Below are 19,232 nucleotides of genomic sequence, written 5' to 3'. Positions count from 1 at the left end.
CCCAATCTATGGCTTGTCAAATCAGGTGAGGAATGCATCTTTGTGCCCAACTGTGAGTTCACCATGCCCAAGACTCTAGGTCCAGTGTCCTAGGGTGGAGGTGGATCCAAGTGCAAGGACAACAGGATGGGACTGGGTTTCAACTGCAGAGACTTGAAGTCAGGTTCTACTCCTGTGATTCTATTCCTGCTGGGAGTCCATGAACCACAATTCAACAACTGCACTCCATTCCTTCTGCCAAGCCACAGAAGCGCAAGTGGACAGAACGAGCTAAACCTAGCAAGCGAGCTCCCTCTGGCCTCACTGGAGCTGCTCTTCCTTGTTGGCCCCACTTCTCAGGCTGCAACTCCTCCCACGCAATCTTCTATGAGGCTGGGGCTGCTGACTGTGGGCAGCCTCAGTTCCAGTGTCAGGACTCAGTATTCCTTACAGACATGCAGATATACCCTAAGGTGCTGTTTAGTCTAACTGTTCAGTCTCAAACCAGTCCCTGGAGACAGCAGGTAGCCTGCCCACTTTGTAAAATCCGGGTAAGTCATAGTATATATACCTCATCACTCTAGCAACCCTGGTGTTCTTTTGTTTACTCATTTTTATCATATGTGTCTGCATGTGGGTGGGCTATGCATGAGTGCAGACGCCAGGGGCACTGCATCCCCCGGCAGATGAAGTTGTGGCTGTGACCCACCAATATGGGTGCAGTGAATTGAATTTAGGTCCTCTGCAAGAGTAGTGTGTGCACTCTTAATTGCTGAGCTATCTCTCTGGCCAACTGCAGTATCTTCAACAATTATTGCTACAGAGAAATTTTTCCTTCACCATAACCAATCTTTCTAAATTTTATTCCAAAAAATTATGTGTTAAGATTAAGATGTCTATAAAGAGGTCCATCATTACAATAAAGATCCAACTGGACAGATACAACAAGGACCCAATTCAGTATGTAATGTCCTATTTCCCCGATGGGCAAGTTAAAGAAGAAATAACAAAAAACCTTTCCAGGGTAGAAGGCCAGGACCACGCCTAACTGAATTGGTGCCTCTAAGGAGTTATAAAATCCGTGATTTTGTTTATTTATCCTTTTCTTTCTGTTCTTTTTCCTTCTTCTCCCGCTCAGCTTTAGCTTCTTCCTCCTCGTGTTTTTTGATCAACTGTTCTACTTCCTTCTGCTTGAGGACTCTGATCATGGTCTTTCCATTCTCTCTTGTTAGTGTGGCGATTTCCACTAAAAACACAAACATACACTTGTGTCAGAGGCAGAATGGCTTACTCTCTCTTTATCTGCATCTTGGCCTTTTTCTTACTCTCCCATGTTTTATACTCTTAACGATATGCTCACATTTTTACAGGAACAGAATACCTTTGATCCTGTAATACCCTGATTACCATTTTTACCTAAGGATCTTTTCTTCCCCCAGTAACTTTCTCAGCAAACATCTGTGTTACCCAGTAAGGCCAGGTCAGAAGTTGTTCTGACCCACAAGCTGAGCCAGAATATCCAAACAATACAACACTATTTTTAATGAACTTTCCTAATTTCTTTTTAAAACAATGACCCAAAAAGCAGTTTCCATCAGGCATGGCGATGCACACCTGTAATCCCAGCACTCTGGAGGCACAGGCAGGGATCACTGCTAGCTTGATGCCAGCTTTGGTCTAACAGTGAGGCCAAGGCCAGCCAGAAGCACAGGATCTACAAAACAGGAATTACATTCAGGCTCAAATCCTTAAGTCTGCCCTATGTCGTAGGACTGTGGCTCTACAATTCATCAAGGCTAATCTTAGTCATTTAACAGCATGGAGTCTCCAGTGTCCCTTAAGGTGACTGCTTCAATAAACTAAAACTCATTAAAGACCTAAGGCTGTAGCCACTCAATGAATCCCCTCACTCAGTTAAGACAAATCAGGAGGACTGAGCTTACCTTTCTCAGCTGACAGTTTACTAACATCCATGGTCTTATTTAGCACCTTGATAGCGAGAGCAAGTGCCGACTTCAGAGTCATCTCTCCTTCTTTGTAGTCTTGTTTCAACATTGACACGGCTGCCTACAAAAAAAAAACAAAGAATCAACACAGAGAGTTTCCTTCAAATTTCTGCATTTAGGGGAGAGTACGACGGACTGGCCTAACACATCAACTGCCTAAATTCATATCGGCTTTGTAACCAGAACAAAAATGTTGACAGTGGGAAGGGTAACATGGATGGGGAAGGGACCAGGGTGACCAGTGTTCTGAAGGCCTTGAACCTGTGGCCTCCACCGAAAGAGTTCAGAGGTGAGCAGGACGGTGGTAATGCACACCTTTAATCATAGCTCTTGGGAGGCAGAGGCAGGTAGAACTTTGAGCTCCAAGCCAGCCTGGTCTACAGAGCAAGTTCCAAGACAGGTTCCAAAGCTACACAGAGAAACCCTGTTTCTTAATGGGGAACAAACAAACAAACAAAACAGGGTTCAGATGTGAATTAACACATAAGAAAAAAGTTCTTACAACTTATAATTGAAAACTATCACTTAGCTATAAAGATCATCAACAAACTATAGCATATAGCAGCAGAGACCACACTGAGGCCGCGCTGACACTGGTGTTAAATGCTGTTAGACACTCTTGCACTAAATGCTACTCCAACAGCACAGACCTTAGCCTTCCCTGCATGTCAGCGTCACAAAGATACTCACCGCACTATTGTTCCCGATACACGTGGCTTTCCATCCCCCGTAATTTCCACTTGGGTCACTCTGATAGAGCTGAAAGCCATAGTGTTTATCCCAGCCAATGTACAGCAGAGAAACACCAAAGGGACGCTTTCCTTTAACAAAGAAAAAAATCAATAATCTCAATTTTAAAATCCAACCACCTCAATTTAGAGCTGCCCATGGATGCGGCCCAAGCCTGTCTGTGGAGTTAGGCGTGCATAAATTGCTTTTGTGGGGGTTGGAGAGTTGGCTCAGTGGTTAAGAGCATTGCCTGCTCTTCCAAAGGTCCTGAGTTCAATTCCCGGCAACCACATGGTGGCTCACAACCATCTGGAATGAGGTCTGGTGCCCTCTTCCGGCCTGCAGGCATACACATAGACAGAATATCGTATACATGATAAATAAATAAAATAAATATTAAAAAAAATAAAAAAATAAATTGTTTTTGTGTTCTGGCCACCACAGATAAGCCCAGTCACAAATGCCACTTCTGTTTGCAGGAGCTGGACTCCAGCTAGGGAGGAAGTGAGGGAACTGAAGCCCCCACCCCGTGCACAATTCCATTATTATGTAAAAATAATCCGTTTCCAGACTTGAAAAGGCTACTCTGGCCACGAAGCATCCTGTTGTGGCATATGGAAGCATATTTTCATGAACAGGCGGTATCTGCACCCCAGGGTTCAGGAGGCTGTGGCAGAAGGATGCAGAGAGCTCCAGGTGAGTCTAGGCTACACTGTGTGAATGTCTCACAAACAAAACATGTAGAGATTAAGAGACTTCAGAGTGCTTATCCCTAAGCTGGGCATTGTCACTCCTCCAACACCCAGTGATCACAGAAGGGACAAAGATACTGTAAGAGCCAGAGGTGGTGGGTGACAGGACAATGTTTTCCAGACACAACAGGGAATTCACAAACAAGCTCGCAGTAGTTGTGACAACATGCTCAAGACCCACGCTAAATAGCACATGGGAGGAGGGATGGGGGTGGGAGGGACACCGAAGGAGGAGGGATACGGGGGGGGGGGGGCAGGAGGGAAGGGATGGGGGGATACTGAGGGGAGGAGGGATACCGAGGGAGGTGGGCATGACGTCCCACCTCCAGCTGATGAGTTTCTAGTATTGGCAGCTGCTGGGAGAGGAAGTCATTTTCTTTACAGGTGTGGCCCTTGCTAAAGTGACAGTGCTATAGAGCAGGTCCCACACCCAGAGCGTTTGTTTAGCACAAACTGGACTGCAGGATTTAAAAGAGGAAAGTGGCAGGGAAAAAAAGAAGATAAAGTCGGGCAGGTTGGCAGGTGGGGGAGAGATTTGGAAGGAAATGGTGGGTAAATATTATCAAAATTCACTATATGGAATTCTCAGAGAATAAAAATATTTTTAAAAATATTTTTTTAAACCCCCAAAAGAAACCCAACAAAGCCAAAATATCAACCTCAAAAAACCTTAACACAGAACAAAACAAAGCAAAAGTTTATTCCTTATAGAATGTTTTAAGTTTTTAGAGTATTCCCAAAGAAACTCAGTACCTCCAAACTGTGTATAAGCCTGTTTGATATCGCACAATGCTGTAACCAACTGCTCACACGGAATTGGCTCCTGGTACTGTAATAAATACCTATGGTAAAGAGAATGACATATTAACAGGCTTCTCGAAAATATATACAATGCAAGGAAATGCCCTCGGGGGGGGGGAATATATGTGTTGTAATAAGAGCGGTGGGGCTGCATCCTACCACCCGGCTAGCTTTACCCAGAATAATTACACGGAAACTGTATTCTTTTAAGCACTGCCTGGCCCATTAGTTCCAGCCTCTTATTGGCTCTTTTATATTGATCTAACCCATTTTTTTGTTTTTTTGTTTTTTTTGTTTTTCGAGACAGGGTTTCTCTGTGGTGATCTAACCCATTTTTAATATTCTGTGTAGCACCACGAGCTGGCTTACCAGGAAAGATCTTAACCTGTGTCTTTCTGGAGTGGGAGAATTATGGCGACTCCTGACTAGGCTTTTTTCTCCCAGCATTTTGTTCTGTTTATTCCGCCTACCTAATTTTCTGTCCTATTAAAGGGCCAAGGCAATCTCTTTATTTAACCAATGAAATTAACACATTGGTTAAAAAATAAAGAAACTGCTTGGTCCTCATAGGTTAGAACTGAGGTGGGTGGAGTAAACAGAACAAAATGCTAGGAGAAAGAGAAAGTGAGGTAAGACACCTCAGACAGATGCCATGCTCCCCTCTCCCGGGCAGATGCGGTGAAGCTCCAACCCAGGATGGACGTAGGCTAAAATCTTCCCAGTAAGCACACCTTGGGGTACTACACACATTATTAAAAATGGGCTAGTCCAGGTACGAGAGTTAACCGAGAAGAGGCTAGATATAATGGGCCAAGCAATGTTTAAAAGAATACAGTTTGTGTGTTGTTATTTCAGGGCATAAGCTAGCCAGGTGACCAGGAGCTGGGGCGACAGGAACACAGCCCACAGCTCCCACAACATATATGGGATAAATGTAGCAGTCACTTATATTCTGAAGAGGACAGAGGGAGAAAAATACTAGTATTCTCATGTGTACCAGTATTTTATAATTTTATAAGTTTGTTTGATTAGGAAGAATATACTTTTCAATTAATGGACACTCCCCCTCCCCCCCAGACAGGGTATCTCTCTCTGAATAGCTCTGATCATCCTGGAACTCACTCTGTAAGGTAGAGCAGGCTGGCCTTAAACTCACAGAGATCCGCCTGCCTCTGCAGGGATTAAAGGCGTGCACCACCACCGCCTGGCCAATTAGGGGATTTTCTAAACAACTTTAAACCCTTCCTTGGAGCCACGGGACGTGCTGGGTGTCCCACTACTCCATCAGTACCTTTGAGCAATGAGCCTTAGTTCATTAGTCAGGACGTTAGCATCAGATGTGATGCCTGCCACACTGCAAGCCATGTCCCTTGAAGGAAAAAAAAAGACCAATGTAAGAGGAAAGATGCTTGCTAGGGCATTTCTGAGTGTTAAGAAGTACCTAGATCTATGAGGGATTCCCCAACTTTCCTCACAGGACCAGCCTTAGGGAAAAGGCTAGAAGATCATGATCTTGGGAGATGTTTAGCTAATGTCATTCAGCACAAATGATAAACAAATGCAGTCTCAGTTCTTCAGCAGACACGTTTATTATTGCCCTTGGGGAGCAGGCAAGAGAAGGAACACTAAGTAGCTAAAGCAAGGCTTTACAAGAAAAGGCTGTGTTGAGTGGACAGACCACTCCACTGGGGTGTAACTCTCACTGCCTGGCCTGACAGGTGTGAGGGGAAGAGACACGGGGTGGGAGTTCACAGGCTGTCTAGACATGCACTCCCTTTTCTGCCGGTTCCCAAAGCTTTCCCTGGGTCTCCACAGTCTAGCTACCTGCTGGGACTATGCCTCAACAAGTGCTCCAGTCACTGAGTAGGGCCTAAAGTGACTGTGGGGGAAGGACACTGTGTAAGTGAGTGTGCCAAAGGCCCATGAGAGCCCGAGGCCCATGCAGGAGTGTCTTTCTGGTGGCTATGTAACCTGGCACAGAACCCACTGCCTTCTAAGTACCTATACCTTTCCTCTTAGACAAAAGTAGACCCCAGCCTTAATCAGAGAAGCCTCAGCTTAAGTGCTGGTAAGTGCATATCATGGATGTCTATGACGCTGGGGATAAGTGACAGTTGTGGGACAGCCCTAAAGAAGTCACTTATACCACTGCCTCTCTAAGGCTTTCAGACAAGGCCTGTGGGAAAGGGGCCAGGAAGACAAAGAGTGGGCTGTAGACTACACTAAAACCATCAGTTCACAGCTGCTTTGGGCACAGGCAAGACCGGATGCGGTGGGATATTTGTACACTGTGTGAAGATGAACACAGTGACTGGTGTAATACAAAGCTGAATGGCAGATAGCTAGGCAGGAGGTACAGGCAGGATTTCCTAGGAGACACCAAGAGAGACAGAGAGGAAACAAGAGGGGCAAGATGGAAGAGAGGTAACACCATGTGACAGAATGCAGGTTAATATAAATAGGTTAATTTAAGTTATAAGAGCTAGTTAGGAACAGGCCTATAGGATATAGGCTGAGCTTTCATAATTAATAAGACGTCTTCGTGTCATTATTTGGGAGCTGGCTACCAAGACAGAAAAAGACTTGCCATAATCCTACCAATAATCAGTTGAGAAGGGGCTCATAGGATCCTGTCTTTATATTGCAACTCTTAGCTGCTAATAGATTCTGAGAAAGGAAGAATCACTGTCCTTGGTTATGTGCCAACTGCTAAGCCCACCGGCCTCCAATAGCTTTCATCCCACAGTTACACAGATGGCCCTGAGAATGTCAGTCAATCTGTAAACAGACTAAACGTAAGAAAGATTTGTGGGGAGGGAGAAGGAAGACGGGGATGGTAGAGATAGGATGTGAAAAGGGTCAGAATGTACAGTATACACCTCCAACACAGTAATAAACAAATAATTAGATAGGCCTCAGTGACAAGCATTCACCGGGCCTACCCCACAAGGAAAGTCTCTATGTAGCACGGCCAATCCTCCACGAAAAACAAAGTCCCAAGTACTCAACCTGAACAGAAACTAGATGTACTATGTGGCTGACTGTGCCCAGATCTCCAAATCCTGGTTCTTTGGTAAAGAGTCAGTATAATTCTCCAGGATCTCTACTGTCATTCTAAGCAATACCACTAGGGCTTGCTTTATGCTAGGCACTGTGTGAGTTTATTTTGCTCATTTATTTTGTTTCTTTAGATTTCTATAACCACTCTGAGTCCCCAAGAAGTCAAATAATTGGTACAACATCACACCTTGTATTGATTGATGTGAATTGTAAACCGAATCTGTGTGACCAGTAAGTACATACTTCTATCACTGCACAATGCCTTTTTGCACTGTTTAGCTTTGCACTCGAAGTGAATTACACACATACTGAACATTCTGAGACATAATACAATAAATGGGCTTCGAGGAGGTTTCAAGCAAAATAAAGCAAAAACACATTTTCACAAGAAAAAAATTAATCTACTCCCTTCAGTTCTACCATCTCACACAGAAGACTCCTTTCCAGACATGCCAATCCCACTTGGGCTGGGAAGTGAAATAGTGCAAACTCTCCCCCAAGATCCACTTACTCATTAAGTTTGTAGATTTTTTCAGAAAAAAAGACTTCGTCCAGAAGCTTGTGGATGTTGCGCCGCTCTGCGGCAAGCAGGACTCCATCATTGGCTAAGATCCCCAAACAGGTGCCCGCGTGTCCAATAGCTTCCATGGCATACTCCACCTGGTACAACCGACCTGCAAAACAGCGAGACCCAGCGTCCCTCTGTGTTACTACAGTGCTGATCCAGAGAATCCAGCAGATACTAGTGGGGCACAGTCACAGCCTTAGTTTCCCTACTCAACCTAGGGACAACAGCTATTTCAAAGTACAAAAAGAATGAGCCTAACACCAAAAGACACACGTGTAGCTCCCCCCCCCCCCGCTAAAAGTATAATACTTAAAAAAAAAAAACTAAACAAAAACTTTCTTTGAAGCAAGTTAAATTTTCTAATTTACCTTCTGGAGAAAATATTGTGGTCCTGGAGTCATATCTTCGAGACTGCAAAGGAAAAACAGAGTGATGATGCCTGTCACTGAAGTCAGTCAGCTTCTGGAAGCCCACAATCCTACAGCTGTGTCCCGGTGCTGAGTTCAGGGGAGGAAGCCACCATTCCACCCCACCCCACCCCGCACGAATTAAACGAAACGTGTCATGAACTCACCATGGCTTCTGAACTTTATGTAACTCCTATGAAAAGAAAATAGGATCATTAAAAAAAATCATAATTTAAGAAGTATCTTCTAGCCAGGTGCACGCCTTTAATCCCAGCACTTGGGAGGCAGAGGCAGGCGGATCTCTGTGAGTTCAAGGCCAGCCTAGTAGACAAGAGCTAGTTCCAGGACAGGCTCCAAGGCTACCCAGAGAAACCGGGTCTCAAAAAGTGAAAAGTGGCCAGGCAATGGTGGCGCACGCCTTTAATCCCAGCACTCGGGAGGCAGAGGCAGGCGGATCTCTGTGAGTTCGAGACTAGCCTGGTGTACAGAGCTAGTTCCAGGACAGGCTCCAAAGCCGTGAAAAGTGTCTTCTACCTTTTAAATCGTTTGCTCCACACCCTCATTCAGCTAACACTATGCATCAGACAGCCATCGGGAACTATACTGGATGCTGAAGGTGAAAGCCAAGTCTGTCTGAAGAACTCAAATCGAGAGGCCAGAGGAGAGGGACGCAGATCATAAAGTAACCGGAAGAGGCACCGAGGGTGGGGTGGGAAGAAGGGATGGACAGCAAGTAAGTTTTTGTGAAACAAAAACAGAGAATGAGAGTGAATCACAGATGGGAGAGACAAAAGTAAGTAGAAAAGCCTCAAGTCGAAGGAAAATTGGGAAAGGGTGAAGGGAAGGACATTCCAAGTAGAGCGGGATGAGAAAGGTTAATGAAGTGGAAATGAGCGGATAAGAGACAAGACAAATTGTCTAAGCCTGATATGGCCCTAAATTTCAGGGTGTAGGGGCAGGTGGTAAACCTGGGCCTCATTTCTTCGAAAGACAGCAATGGAAGCTCTCTCTGCCTTTGTGGAAAAATGGCACTCTGAGTTCAGTTCCTATACTGCCAAATAACGGGAAACCAGGAATCGTGGCTGAAAAGTTAAACAGACATCTGAAGGGTCTGGGTGCTCAGGTGAAAACTTAATCTCTTAACTCCTGACGGCTCCGTCGAATGACTGGGCGCAAGGACCCAAGAACTGACATTTTAGTAAAGTCGTCCGGCAAGCTAACCTGCCAGGAGTCGATTCCAACGTGTAGGAGAAACAGAAAGGTGGCCCCGAGCACAGCAGCCAGGCCACGCCGGGTTTCGATTAGGCTGCGAACACAGCTCTACCTCCACGCCCCGCGCCGGCGCCACAAGCTTTGGACTTTCCCCGCAGCTCCACTTTCCCGAAGGGACTCGCAGGGCCGCCCCACCCCTCGCACCGACGCGGGGGGAGGGGGTCCCAGAGCCCGGGCCCGCCGTCCAGGCCTCGCGGGAATGCCCGACGGCGGCCGGCGGGGTCCAGTCCCTGGCAGGCCGGTCACCGAGGAGGCGGGTGCAAAGTCATCGTGCCCACGGCTCCTCGGTGGCGGCAGCCCCGGCCTGGGCCGTCGTCTCCACGCAGATGGCCCCCGCCCAGGACACAGCGACCACGCTTACGAGGGCCGTAGGGGACCGAGCCTCACCGGAGGAAGACAGTGAGGGGTGCAGATCGGCGTCGCTTTACTCAGCCGGAGAAGAACCAAGCCGGATGGCCAAGCATCCGCGGCGAATATGGCTCCCGAGCATGCGCAGAACTGCCAGGGGGCGGGGCGGCGAGGACGCGGAAGTCCTCCTGGTGGCGGGGCGGAGACCGGCTGCCCCCACGTGGACATTGGAGGAGAACAGCCTCGTCTTAGGCTGGGGTCGGAGTTAGAGGTGGATTGGAGGGAGGAGGGAAGAGCGCAGTCTGCGGAAAGTGGAACCAAGTTCGTCCTACACTTTGCTACACTTTGCGCTCCACTTTCTGTTTCTCTTCTGGACCATCCTAACGAAGCCCAGCGTAGCAACTATAGACAGAACCGAATCACTTGCTATTCCAACCTTGCCCCTTAACAGCTTTTCCTTCGTCCTACCCTGAAGCCTCATTTTCTCTTCTCTCAGATCCAGCTCTTTCATTGGGAGAATTTCTCTTCATCCACTTTCTTACCTGGTTTCTGTGCTCATGTTGGGGTTGACTGTGCCTGGTTTAATATTGAAGTCATCTCAGCCCACTGGACAGGGCTTTATCCTCTGTGTAGGGTGCAAAATGATTTGGATCTGTTTTTGTTGTTGTTTGTTTTGTTTTTAAAGGGGGGAAGCTTAGAAATTAGTGGCATGTAGTCTGGGCCTGGCCAGTACTCAGCAGGCAGAGGTAGCAAGTTCAGGGCCAACCTGGTTTGCCCTGTGAATCCCAAGTCAGCCAGGGTTGCATAGGGAGACTGTCTCAAAAATGAGAGAAAAAAATAGTAAAATATCCATACAGTGCAGCAGGTATTTATTATAACAGAAATCAGCAATATTTGCATTAGGAATTTAGTGAAGGGAATCCTCGTTAGCAAGAACAATCCAGAGAGAAACTGCAGGGTCCACTGTATAACAGGATGAACGCTGGTCTGGAGTAAGCCGAAGTTTCAGGTTTCAGTCCGTTTTTCTGATTCCTAGTTTCCTGATTAGCCAAGTAAAACAAAAATCTTTTTTTTTTTTTTTTTTGGTTTTTCGAGACAGGGTTTCTCTGTTAAAACAAAAATCTTAAATGTGAGAATCCCAAGTGTTTCACATGTGAGTGATCACATTTGTTTTCTCTCTCTCTCTCTCTCTCTGTGTCTCTATCTCTGTCTCTCTGTGTGTGTGAACAGGAGAGGAGAGGCAAAAGAAGTATGCGATTCTGTAGTAATTAGGAGCAAGGGTCAAAACCCAAAGACCTAATTTAAGATCTAAGCCTGGGCTCTCTTTTGAGTCTACTAATTCAGCTTTTAAAGGCTCTATTTTCAGACTATCTGTATGATTCTGTTCTGGATTAAATAATGTTCAGTAAACATCGGGTGATAATATATATACTGAACAACTAATGGCACAGGAAAGAGGGCTGCTTCAGATTGTTGACCTAAGATTCTGATTTGTTAAAACAGCAGGGCTCACTGGATATGGCAATGAGAAAAGCGAGCAGCATGTCACACCAGGATTTTGAGCTTGGGTAACCTGGAATCTGATCCATTATTTATTAACTATTTATTGTGCCTCTGCTATGTGCGGAGTCTATGCTAAGAGCTTGTCATATTCTCTTACAAAACCTGAACTCTCTGAGATAGGTACAACATTACCTTGATTTTACAAAACCTGAACTCTCTGAGATAGGTACAACATTACCTTGATTTTACAAAACCCTAACCCTAACTCTCTGGGATAGGTACAGCCATTACCTCAGTTTTACAGAAGGGAAAATCACAACATAGAGAAGTTAAAAATGAATTCCAAGTAAACTCAGAGAAATGCCTAGCTTGGGAAATTTAGACAGGTCAATAGGCAGACAGACAGACAGACAGACAGACAGACAAGCAATTATAGTATCATGGCCTACTCACACAGACAGATAAGCACGGATGAGGTGTGTAAATGGCCAGGGTTCTGACCTGAGCCATCTGTAGAAAGCGTGGTTAAACCAAAAAAAATGGACCGAGTGTGGTGGACACGCCTACAGTCCCAGCTACTTGCTTGGTTGCATGAAGCAGGATTATCACTTGAGTCCAGCATGGACAACACAGTGGAATCCGGTCTAAACACAGAAAAGAAGCCCACCCTACAAGAATAAGTAAACAGCCACTTATTAGAGAGTCATGGAAAGAAACCATTTCATTTCATTTCACTAACTCTACAGATTCCTATAAAAAGACAATCAGTTGTAGAGAATGAAGAACATCTGGTGTAGGGCTAGGGGCCTACACTGGGAGGCTGAACAGGACTGTGAGAACCAAGGGGCTGAAGACCAGCCTGAGCAGTGTAGGGAGCACCCATCTGCTGAGGATTCTTGCTGCTGTCAGGGTTAATGGCCTTGCCTGGATGTCTCCATTTGCTTCCACGCAGTTCCACTGTTGTCTAATGTCTACCTCTGGTTCCAGCTGCAGCTACTCTCTCAATGTTCTGAAGTGTTTTCCCCTACAGCACCATAGCATCTTTCCTCTGGCGTGCGTTCATCTTGTGAATGTGTCCAAAGACTCTTCTGTGGGAAAGGCACTCTCACAGGTGCAAGGAGAGACACACAGACATAAGTGTCTCATGGTTCTGCCATGGTCATATTGACAGGCTAGATGAGCAGATAAGACAGTGAAATGCTACAGAAAAGACAGAATCCCATGGGATGCTAGGGAGGTGAGGTCAGAGTACATACAGTTAGTGTTGTGTAGACTAGGTGTTTAAAATATGGGGATTATTTAAAATATATAAATATAGTTTACATATGTATTCCTTTCACAGTTTAGTTATTGATTTGCTGGGTGGTGGTGGCACATGCCTTTAATCCCAGCACTCGGGAGGTAGAGGCAGGCGGATCTCTGTGAGTTTGAGGCCAGCCTGGTCTACAAGAGCTAGTTCCAGGATAGGCACCAAAGCTACATAGAAACCTTTTCTCAAAAAACAAAAAAAAACAAAAAAAATTATTGATTTAAGGCCTGGAATAGACTTTGGGAAACTGATTACAAATCATATATAATCATGCATGATTGAAAGAAAAGACAAACAAAGCCCACAGAAAGACATGCTTACTTGTGTGTTTTTCTCTTCTAGTGCTGAGGTTAAGCCCAGGGCCTTGCACACTAGGAAAGAGTTCTATCTAAATGTAGTACTTTCTTAAGAGTAGAAGGTAGTCCTAAGATTGCTGTAAAAACTAGACCTTCCTTCGCTTCTTCATATTCGGCATGGATTTGTTTTACCATTTCATTTTTAATTCTGCAGGAAAATCCTTCATGAATTTGATCTGGGCCTAACTGAGTTTTGATTGCCAAGGAAATACAAACTTGTCTCCGGTCACATGGAGATCCCGGATTCATAGGACTTGGCAGTTTCAAACCAGATTTCTTCTACGGCCTTCTGGCCCATGTCGAACATCTGCTGTAAATGCTTCCACCCCGTTTTTGCTGTAACCATGAGGTACTCTCTGTTCTCCGGGTATAGCTGGCAGGAGTACTCAGCCATGACAAGAGACTGACTGAAGCGACTGCAGACGAGGAGAAATAGTGCGCTCCTCTCCACAGCCGTCAGAGGGATCACGCTTTCAAACCCTGCAAGGACGTGGCCTCCGACTTGTATGGGGTTTGTGCTTTCAATCATCATGTACATAATGGTGATTGCCACTTCAAAGACATAGTAGCCATAGCTCATGTCATCAAAGTCTAAAATCCCAGAGACTCGATACACAGCATCTCCAGAGGCTGGCTCGCTGGAGTCTACTAAGATGTTATGGTCGTTAAGATCACCATGATTGATACCTGAAATTAGAAAAATCACGTAAAAAGTTATTTAACATGCCAACTCATTCTCTTTCTATCTAAAGCAAAGCCATCTAAAGAATTTGATGAGCATGGGGCTGGAGAGATGGCTCAGTGGTTAAGAGCATTGCCTGCTCTTCCAAAGGACCCGAGTTCAATTCCCAGCAACCACATGGTGGCTCACAACCATCTGTAAAGAGGTCTGGCGCCCTCTTCTGGCTTTCAGGCATACACACAGACAGAAAATTGTATACACAATAAATAAATAAATATTTAAAAAAATCTTTAAAAAAAAAGAATTTGATGAGCAAAAAAAAAAAAAAAAGATAAAAGAACAAACTCTATTTTCTTAAAGCCATTTTCCCTGGAAAGGAACAGGCAGAGTTTTGGCTCCTTTGCTCTTGCTTCTCACCAGTGCAGAGGGTAAGGCTGAGACTGCAGTGCTCCCAAACACCCTGGAGGACTGCTCAAAGCCAGAGATGTTTAAAAGGAACAGGAACACATTCATATCATTACAGGAAGCATATCACAGTAATACCAATGAACACTATTGTAAACCATAGATTCTATCTATTTGTTTATTATGTATACAGTGTTTTGCTTTCGCGTATCCTTGCAGGCCAAAAGAAGGCAGCAGACCTCATTGCAGATGGTTGTGAGCCACCATGTGGCTGCTAGGAATTGAACATGAGACTACTGGAGGAGCAGCCAGTGCTTTTAACCTCTGAGCCATCTCTCCAGCCCCTAAACCATAGGTTTTAAATTACACATTTCTGAAATAGGAATGCAGCATAGAATTAATTCAAAATATAGCAAAATTAGACAGAAATACAAGGGACAAACAGAAAATCTACACCACAGTAAGAGATTACAGCAAGTACTCCGTGGTTGTGAGGTGAGACAAGAGTGATAGGAAAAAGATACCGAAAATTTCAACAACCTGGGAGACAAACTTGACTGAACGGGCATACACCCCAAAATTACAGATATAGCTTCACTTTAATCAAACATGGAACTTTTATTTTATTTTAAATTTATGTATTTATTATGTATACAATATTCTGCCTGTGTGTATGCCTGCAGGCCAGAAGAGGGCACCTGACCCCATTACAGATGGTTGTGAGCTACCATGTGGTTGCTGGGAATTGAACTCAGGACCCTTGGAAGAGCAGACAATGCTCTTAACCTGTGAGCCATCTCTCCAGCCCCCGACATGGAACTTTTATAAAAATGTAACAAACAGCCGGGCGGTGGTGGCGCACGCCTTTAATCCCAACACTCGGGAGGCAGAGGCAGGCGGATCTCTGTGAGTTCGAGACCAGCCTGGTCTACAGAGCTAGTTCCAGGACAGGCTCCAAAACAAAAAAAAAAAAAAATTATGAAAAGAAGATGTTCAAAAATGAGTTACAAAATATCTAAAACTAAATGAAAATTATGTATTAGGACTTGGTGTGCACAGTTTCTCTTATAGCTACAGATAGCTATATTTCCAAAAACAGTTTAAACGTTCACTGACTAAGACACCCAGGTAGGCTGATGAAAAGAGGCTTCAGCAACTGTGGAGATCACATAATGGGAGCGGCAGAAAACAAACAGGACAGTAAGAAACAAAGCAGGCTGAATAATCTAATATCACCTCCCTGCTTTAGACAGAAAAAGAGCCAAACAAAAGCTGGCTCCCATATTTTCTAGTTTAAAAGCAATAGAACTGACTGCTACCGGGTACAGGATTTCTCACTGTGGAAATGAAATGTCCCTATAATTAGATATTCAACGTCTGCGCAACCCTGTGGATATATAAAATCATGGAATTGTACAAATAAAGGGATACGTTGTGTCTTCAGTGACTCATATCCCAATAAAGCTGTAAAAGAATAATGGGAAATATTATCTTCAATTTTAAAAGGACTAACAACATATTCTTTGATAAATAATAAATATCTCAAAATAGAATAAACTTTGCTGTTTGAAACATGCTCTTACCATGTGTCCCAGGCTGGTCTCAAGTTCCCTATCTATCTTCCTGTCTCAGCCTTCCGAGGACTGGAATTGAGGTTGGGGCCCACTATCCCTAGTTGGAATAGGTTTTATAAAGTCTTTTCCAAACAAACAAACTTTAAATTTGAATATCAGCATAAAAAGAACGGGGCATGTTGGCACACGCCTTTAACCCCAGCACTGGGAGGCAGAGGCAGAGACAGATGGGTCTCTGTGAGCTTGAGTTCAGCCTGGTCTACATAATAAGTTCCAACACACACGCGCGCACACACCCCCTCACATGCTCACACACATACGCACACACACAAAAAAGAGGAGGAGGAGGAAGGAAAGCTAAGGAAAACAGCATCCACATTTGTAACAAAAATGAGGGCAGGTCATCACAAATCAAGTCTACACTTAGTTAATTTCATGTCTGTAGTCCAAATAAGGGCAAAGAAAAAAACCACAAAAATATCATGAGTTAAGCACCCATTTCAAGAAAATTTTTTAAAGGCAAACAGAAACATTTAGAAAAAAAGATAGTAATATGAGTAATTTAGGATGCAATAAAGAAGGCCTTGAATATGCCCTTCCCCAGAGGATGGGTCTGGGGAGAGAACCACTGGGGACATACAGGAAGAGGCGTGGGAATCTGCATTCAGGACAAAAGGACAGGTATAACTGAAGACCAGATCAATATTAGAAACTAAGTAAATAGGGCTGGGAATATAGCTCAGGGTCAAGGGCCCTGGCTGCTCTGCCCAGGTTCCATTCCCAGCACCCTCATGGCAGCTCACAACTGGCTCTAACTCCAGTTCCAGAGGATCCACTGACCTCTTCCGGTTTCCTTGGGCACTGCATGCATGTGCTGCATGTACATACATGTAAGCAAAACACTTATACATATAAATAAAAATAAATAAAATCTCAAGAAAGTAGGTAATACTAAATGATAAATATGATTTTTAAAAGGTATGTTAAAACTTATAGCTATAAATACAAAATTTTAGATGAATTAGGTAAATTTCTATAAAAATACAACTCATTAAATATGGCAAAATCTAAATAGTCCTATGTATATTAAAGAGATCAAATTTCTAATTTTTATAATTTCTGGGGCTTTTTGTTTGAGACAGGGACCTGTGTGGTTAAGCTGGTCTTGAACTCGCTATGTAGCTGAAGATAAGCCCAAATTCCTCATCCTTCCATATTCACCTCCCAAGTTCTGGGATTACAGGTCGGTGCCATCATGCTCTGTTTGCATTTTAATACTTCCCTAAAGAAAAATACAGCCGGGCGGTGGTGGCGCACGCCTGTAATCCCAGCACTCAGGAGGCAGAGGCAGGCGGATCTCTGTGAGTTCGAGGCCAGCCTGGTCCACCAAGGGAGTTCCAGGACAGGCTCCAAAGCTACAGAGAAACCCTGTCTTGAAAAAAAAAAAAAAAAAAAAAAAAAAAAAAAAAAAAAAGAAAGAAAAATACAATGCTAAGTTGACTCAGTAAAATTACCTCAAACAGTACAAAAAAGAAAATATCATACTTCTAAAAGTACATGTATTTACTTTGTAAATGTATATTTGAGTGAGTGTATGCCACATATGTGTAAGTGAATGCACAGGCCAGGAGAGGGAATTGGATCTCCTGGAGCTCGAGTAACAGGGGTTGTGAGCCACCTACCATGGGTGCTAGAACTGAACTCCAGTCCTCTGGCAGAGCAGCAAGTGCTCTTGATAGCTGAGCCATCTGGCCATCCCTACTCTAATCTTATAGTTGCTAAGATAGAAAAACCCCCTAAATAAATTTTACAAGTCTAAGCCCATACAAGGATATTATAAAGGAAATGTCTCTTAGGAATGTAGATAGATGTAAGCCATAATAAAACATTAGCAAACTGAAAAAGATGATACATAATAAAAAGGGAGAAATGAAAACAATACAGTGACCACATTGGGTTTAAATTAGGAATGCAATGTTGATTTAATGTTAGGTACAAACAATATAATTCAGATGTAAGGAGAAATAAGCATGCATTTTTATATGAATTCTCAGCCAGGAATACACGGAAGCTTCCTTAACCATATAGAAGATGTTAACCGGAACAGCTAAAGCAACATCACCATGAACAGGGTTTTGAGACAGACTTTCTCTGTGTAGCTCTAGCTGTCCTGGCACTCGTTATATAGATCAGGCTGGCCTAAAACCCACAGAAGTCCTTCTATCTCTGCCTCCCGAGTGCTAGGATGAAAGGTGTGTGCTCCATGCCTGGCTATCACAGCCAAGAGTTAAACACTGAGGGTTAGCAAGAAGGCTCGCTGGGTGAAAATGCTTCCTGATATCCTGAGTTCTGGAAGGACAGACCACTCTCAAAAGTTATCCTATAACTTCCACTCAACATGCCCTGGTACATGCATGCCCAAAACACACACACATGCACCTGCACAATAAATAAAGAAAATAATTCAACACTGAAAATGGATTATACATTTGTAACCTGAGTTTGGTAGACTGAACCAAGAGGAATGTGGGTTTGATGCCAGGCGGGTCTATATCCTCTTTATTTTTTTTTCTTAAGGAATAAACACTTCTTCCTCTACAGAACATTTCAGATGATTTTGTTATACACATATAAGTTCTGAAGCATCTTGAGATAAATTACTTAAGTAATGTGTTTGATGTTGAGAGCTTGAGAGATAGCTCAGTGGTTAAAAGCATTTCCTGCTCTTCTACAAGACCTGAGTTCTCAGCACCCACATGGGGTGGGTACTCCAACTACAGGATATCAATGCTTTTGCAGCCTCTATGGGTACCTGAATGTGGCTCACACACACACACACACACACACACACACACACACACACACACACACACACACACAATTTTAAACAAAATGTACAGATGTTCAGATGTTCAGAGCACAGCATGAAGATCCTCGTGCCCATAGTTCTCCAGAGAAACCAGGAATGTTAAACATGAAGGATTGTTTTTCCAATGGGAAAGATATAAAACCCATTATTCCATCCAGAAAGCTGGGACTTGGAAATGATTAATAGTCTGGTGGTGACCCGTGTTATCTGCTGGGCCAGGCCATATCTATCAAGCTCCTATACTCAGGACTGGGGGTGGCTAGTAATCTAAATGACCTTACGCCCAGCCCTCCCCACCCCTGGCAAGCTCCCACAACCAGGACCTGAGATACCTAATAGTCTAAATGACCCTTATATTATCTGTATAGCCAGAAGCTCTTCCAAATTTCTCCAACCAGACCAGAGGTGGCTAATAGCTCAAACGACTTTTATGCTATCTGTATGACTGAGACCAGGCCAGACCCTTTGTTAAGTCCTTAAGCTAATACAGCCTGTAAGCCAGTACAAGTTGCCCATCTCCAGAACCCTTCTTCTTAGTTAAGTATTCTGAGTTAAGTTTTTTTGTTGTTGTTGTTGTTGTTTTTTTTTTTGTTGTTGGTTTTTTTTTTTTTT

General features: G+C 44.1%; 2 protein-coding genes across 5 annotated transcripts in view; both read right to left on the bottom strand.

Moving 5' to 3' along the window:
- Positions 1-807: 807 nt before the first annotated feature.
- Positions 808-10,067, bottom strand: Psma4 (proteasome subunit alpha 4). Of its 2 annotated transcripts, none has more exons than XM_005347382.2 (9): positions 9,962-10,067; positions 8,470-8,495; positions 8,264-8,306; positions 7,839-8,001; positions 5,559-5,636; positions 4,220-4,308; positions 2,676-2,806; positions 1,923-2,046; positions 808-1,225 (listed from the first exon to the last, which is right to left on the bottom strand). In XM_005347382.2, the coding sequence occupies exons 2-9, from the start codon at positions 8,470-8,472 to the stop codon at positions 1,071-1,073; spliced, it is 786 nt and encodes a 261-aa protein (XP_005347439.1). In that variant the 5' UTR covers positions 8,473-8,495; positions 9,962-10,067; the 3' UTR covers positions 808-1,070. The 2 variants fall into 2 exon arrangements, with proteins under 2 accessions (XP_005347439.1, XP_005347440.1); XM_005347383.3 differs by lacking the exon at positions 9,962-10,067 and adding an exon at positions 9,524-9,670.
- A 714-nt stretch (positions 10,068-10,781) lies between these two features.
- Hykk (hydroxylysine kinase) overlaps positions 10,782-19,232 on the bottom strand; it is a 25,468-nt gene continuing 17,017 nt past the window's right edge. The window contains exons 5-6 of one of the 3 annotated variants that reach the window (XR_003376924.1): positions 11,634-13,777; positions 10,782-11,587 (exon numbers count right to left, since the gene is read on the bottom strand). Coding sequence is in view for 1 of the 3 variants with exons in the window: in XM_005347381.3 (XP_005347438.1) it covers positions 13,317-13,777 (461 nt within the window). In the remaining 2 variants the exon portion in view is untranslated. Of the gene's footprint in view, positions 13,778-19,232 lie in introns of all 3 variants that reach the window. The other 2 variants (XR_003376923.1, XM_005347381.3) reach the window with 2 other exon arrangements.

Source organism: Microtus ochrogaster, chromosome 5 (genome assembly GCF_000317375.1).
Source record: "Microtus ochrogaster isolate Prairie Vole_2 chromosome 5, MicOch1.0, whole genome shotgun sequence".
NCBI classification, from domain to species: Eukaryota; Metazoa; Chordata; class Mammalia; order Rodentia; family Cricetidae; genus Microtus; species Microtus ochrogaster.
This window is presented reverse-complemented; position numbering and strand designations above follow the sequence as displayed.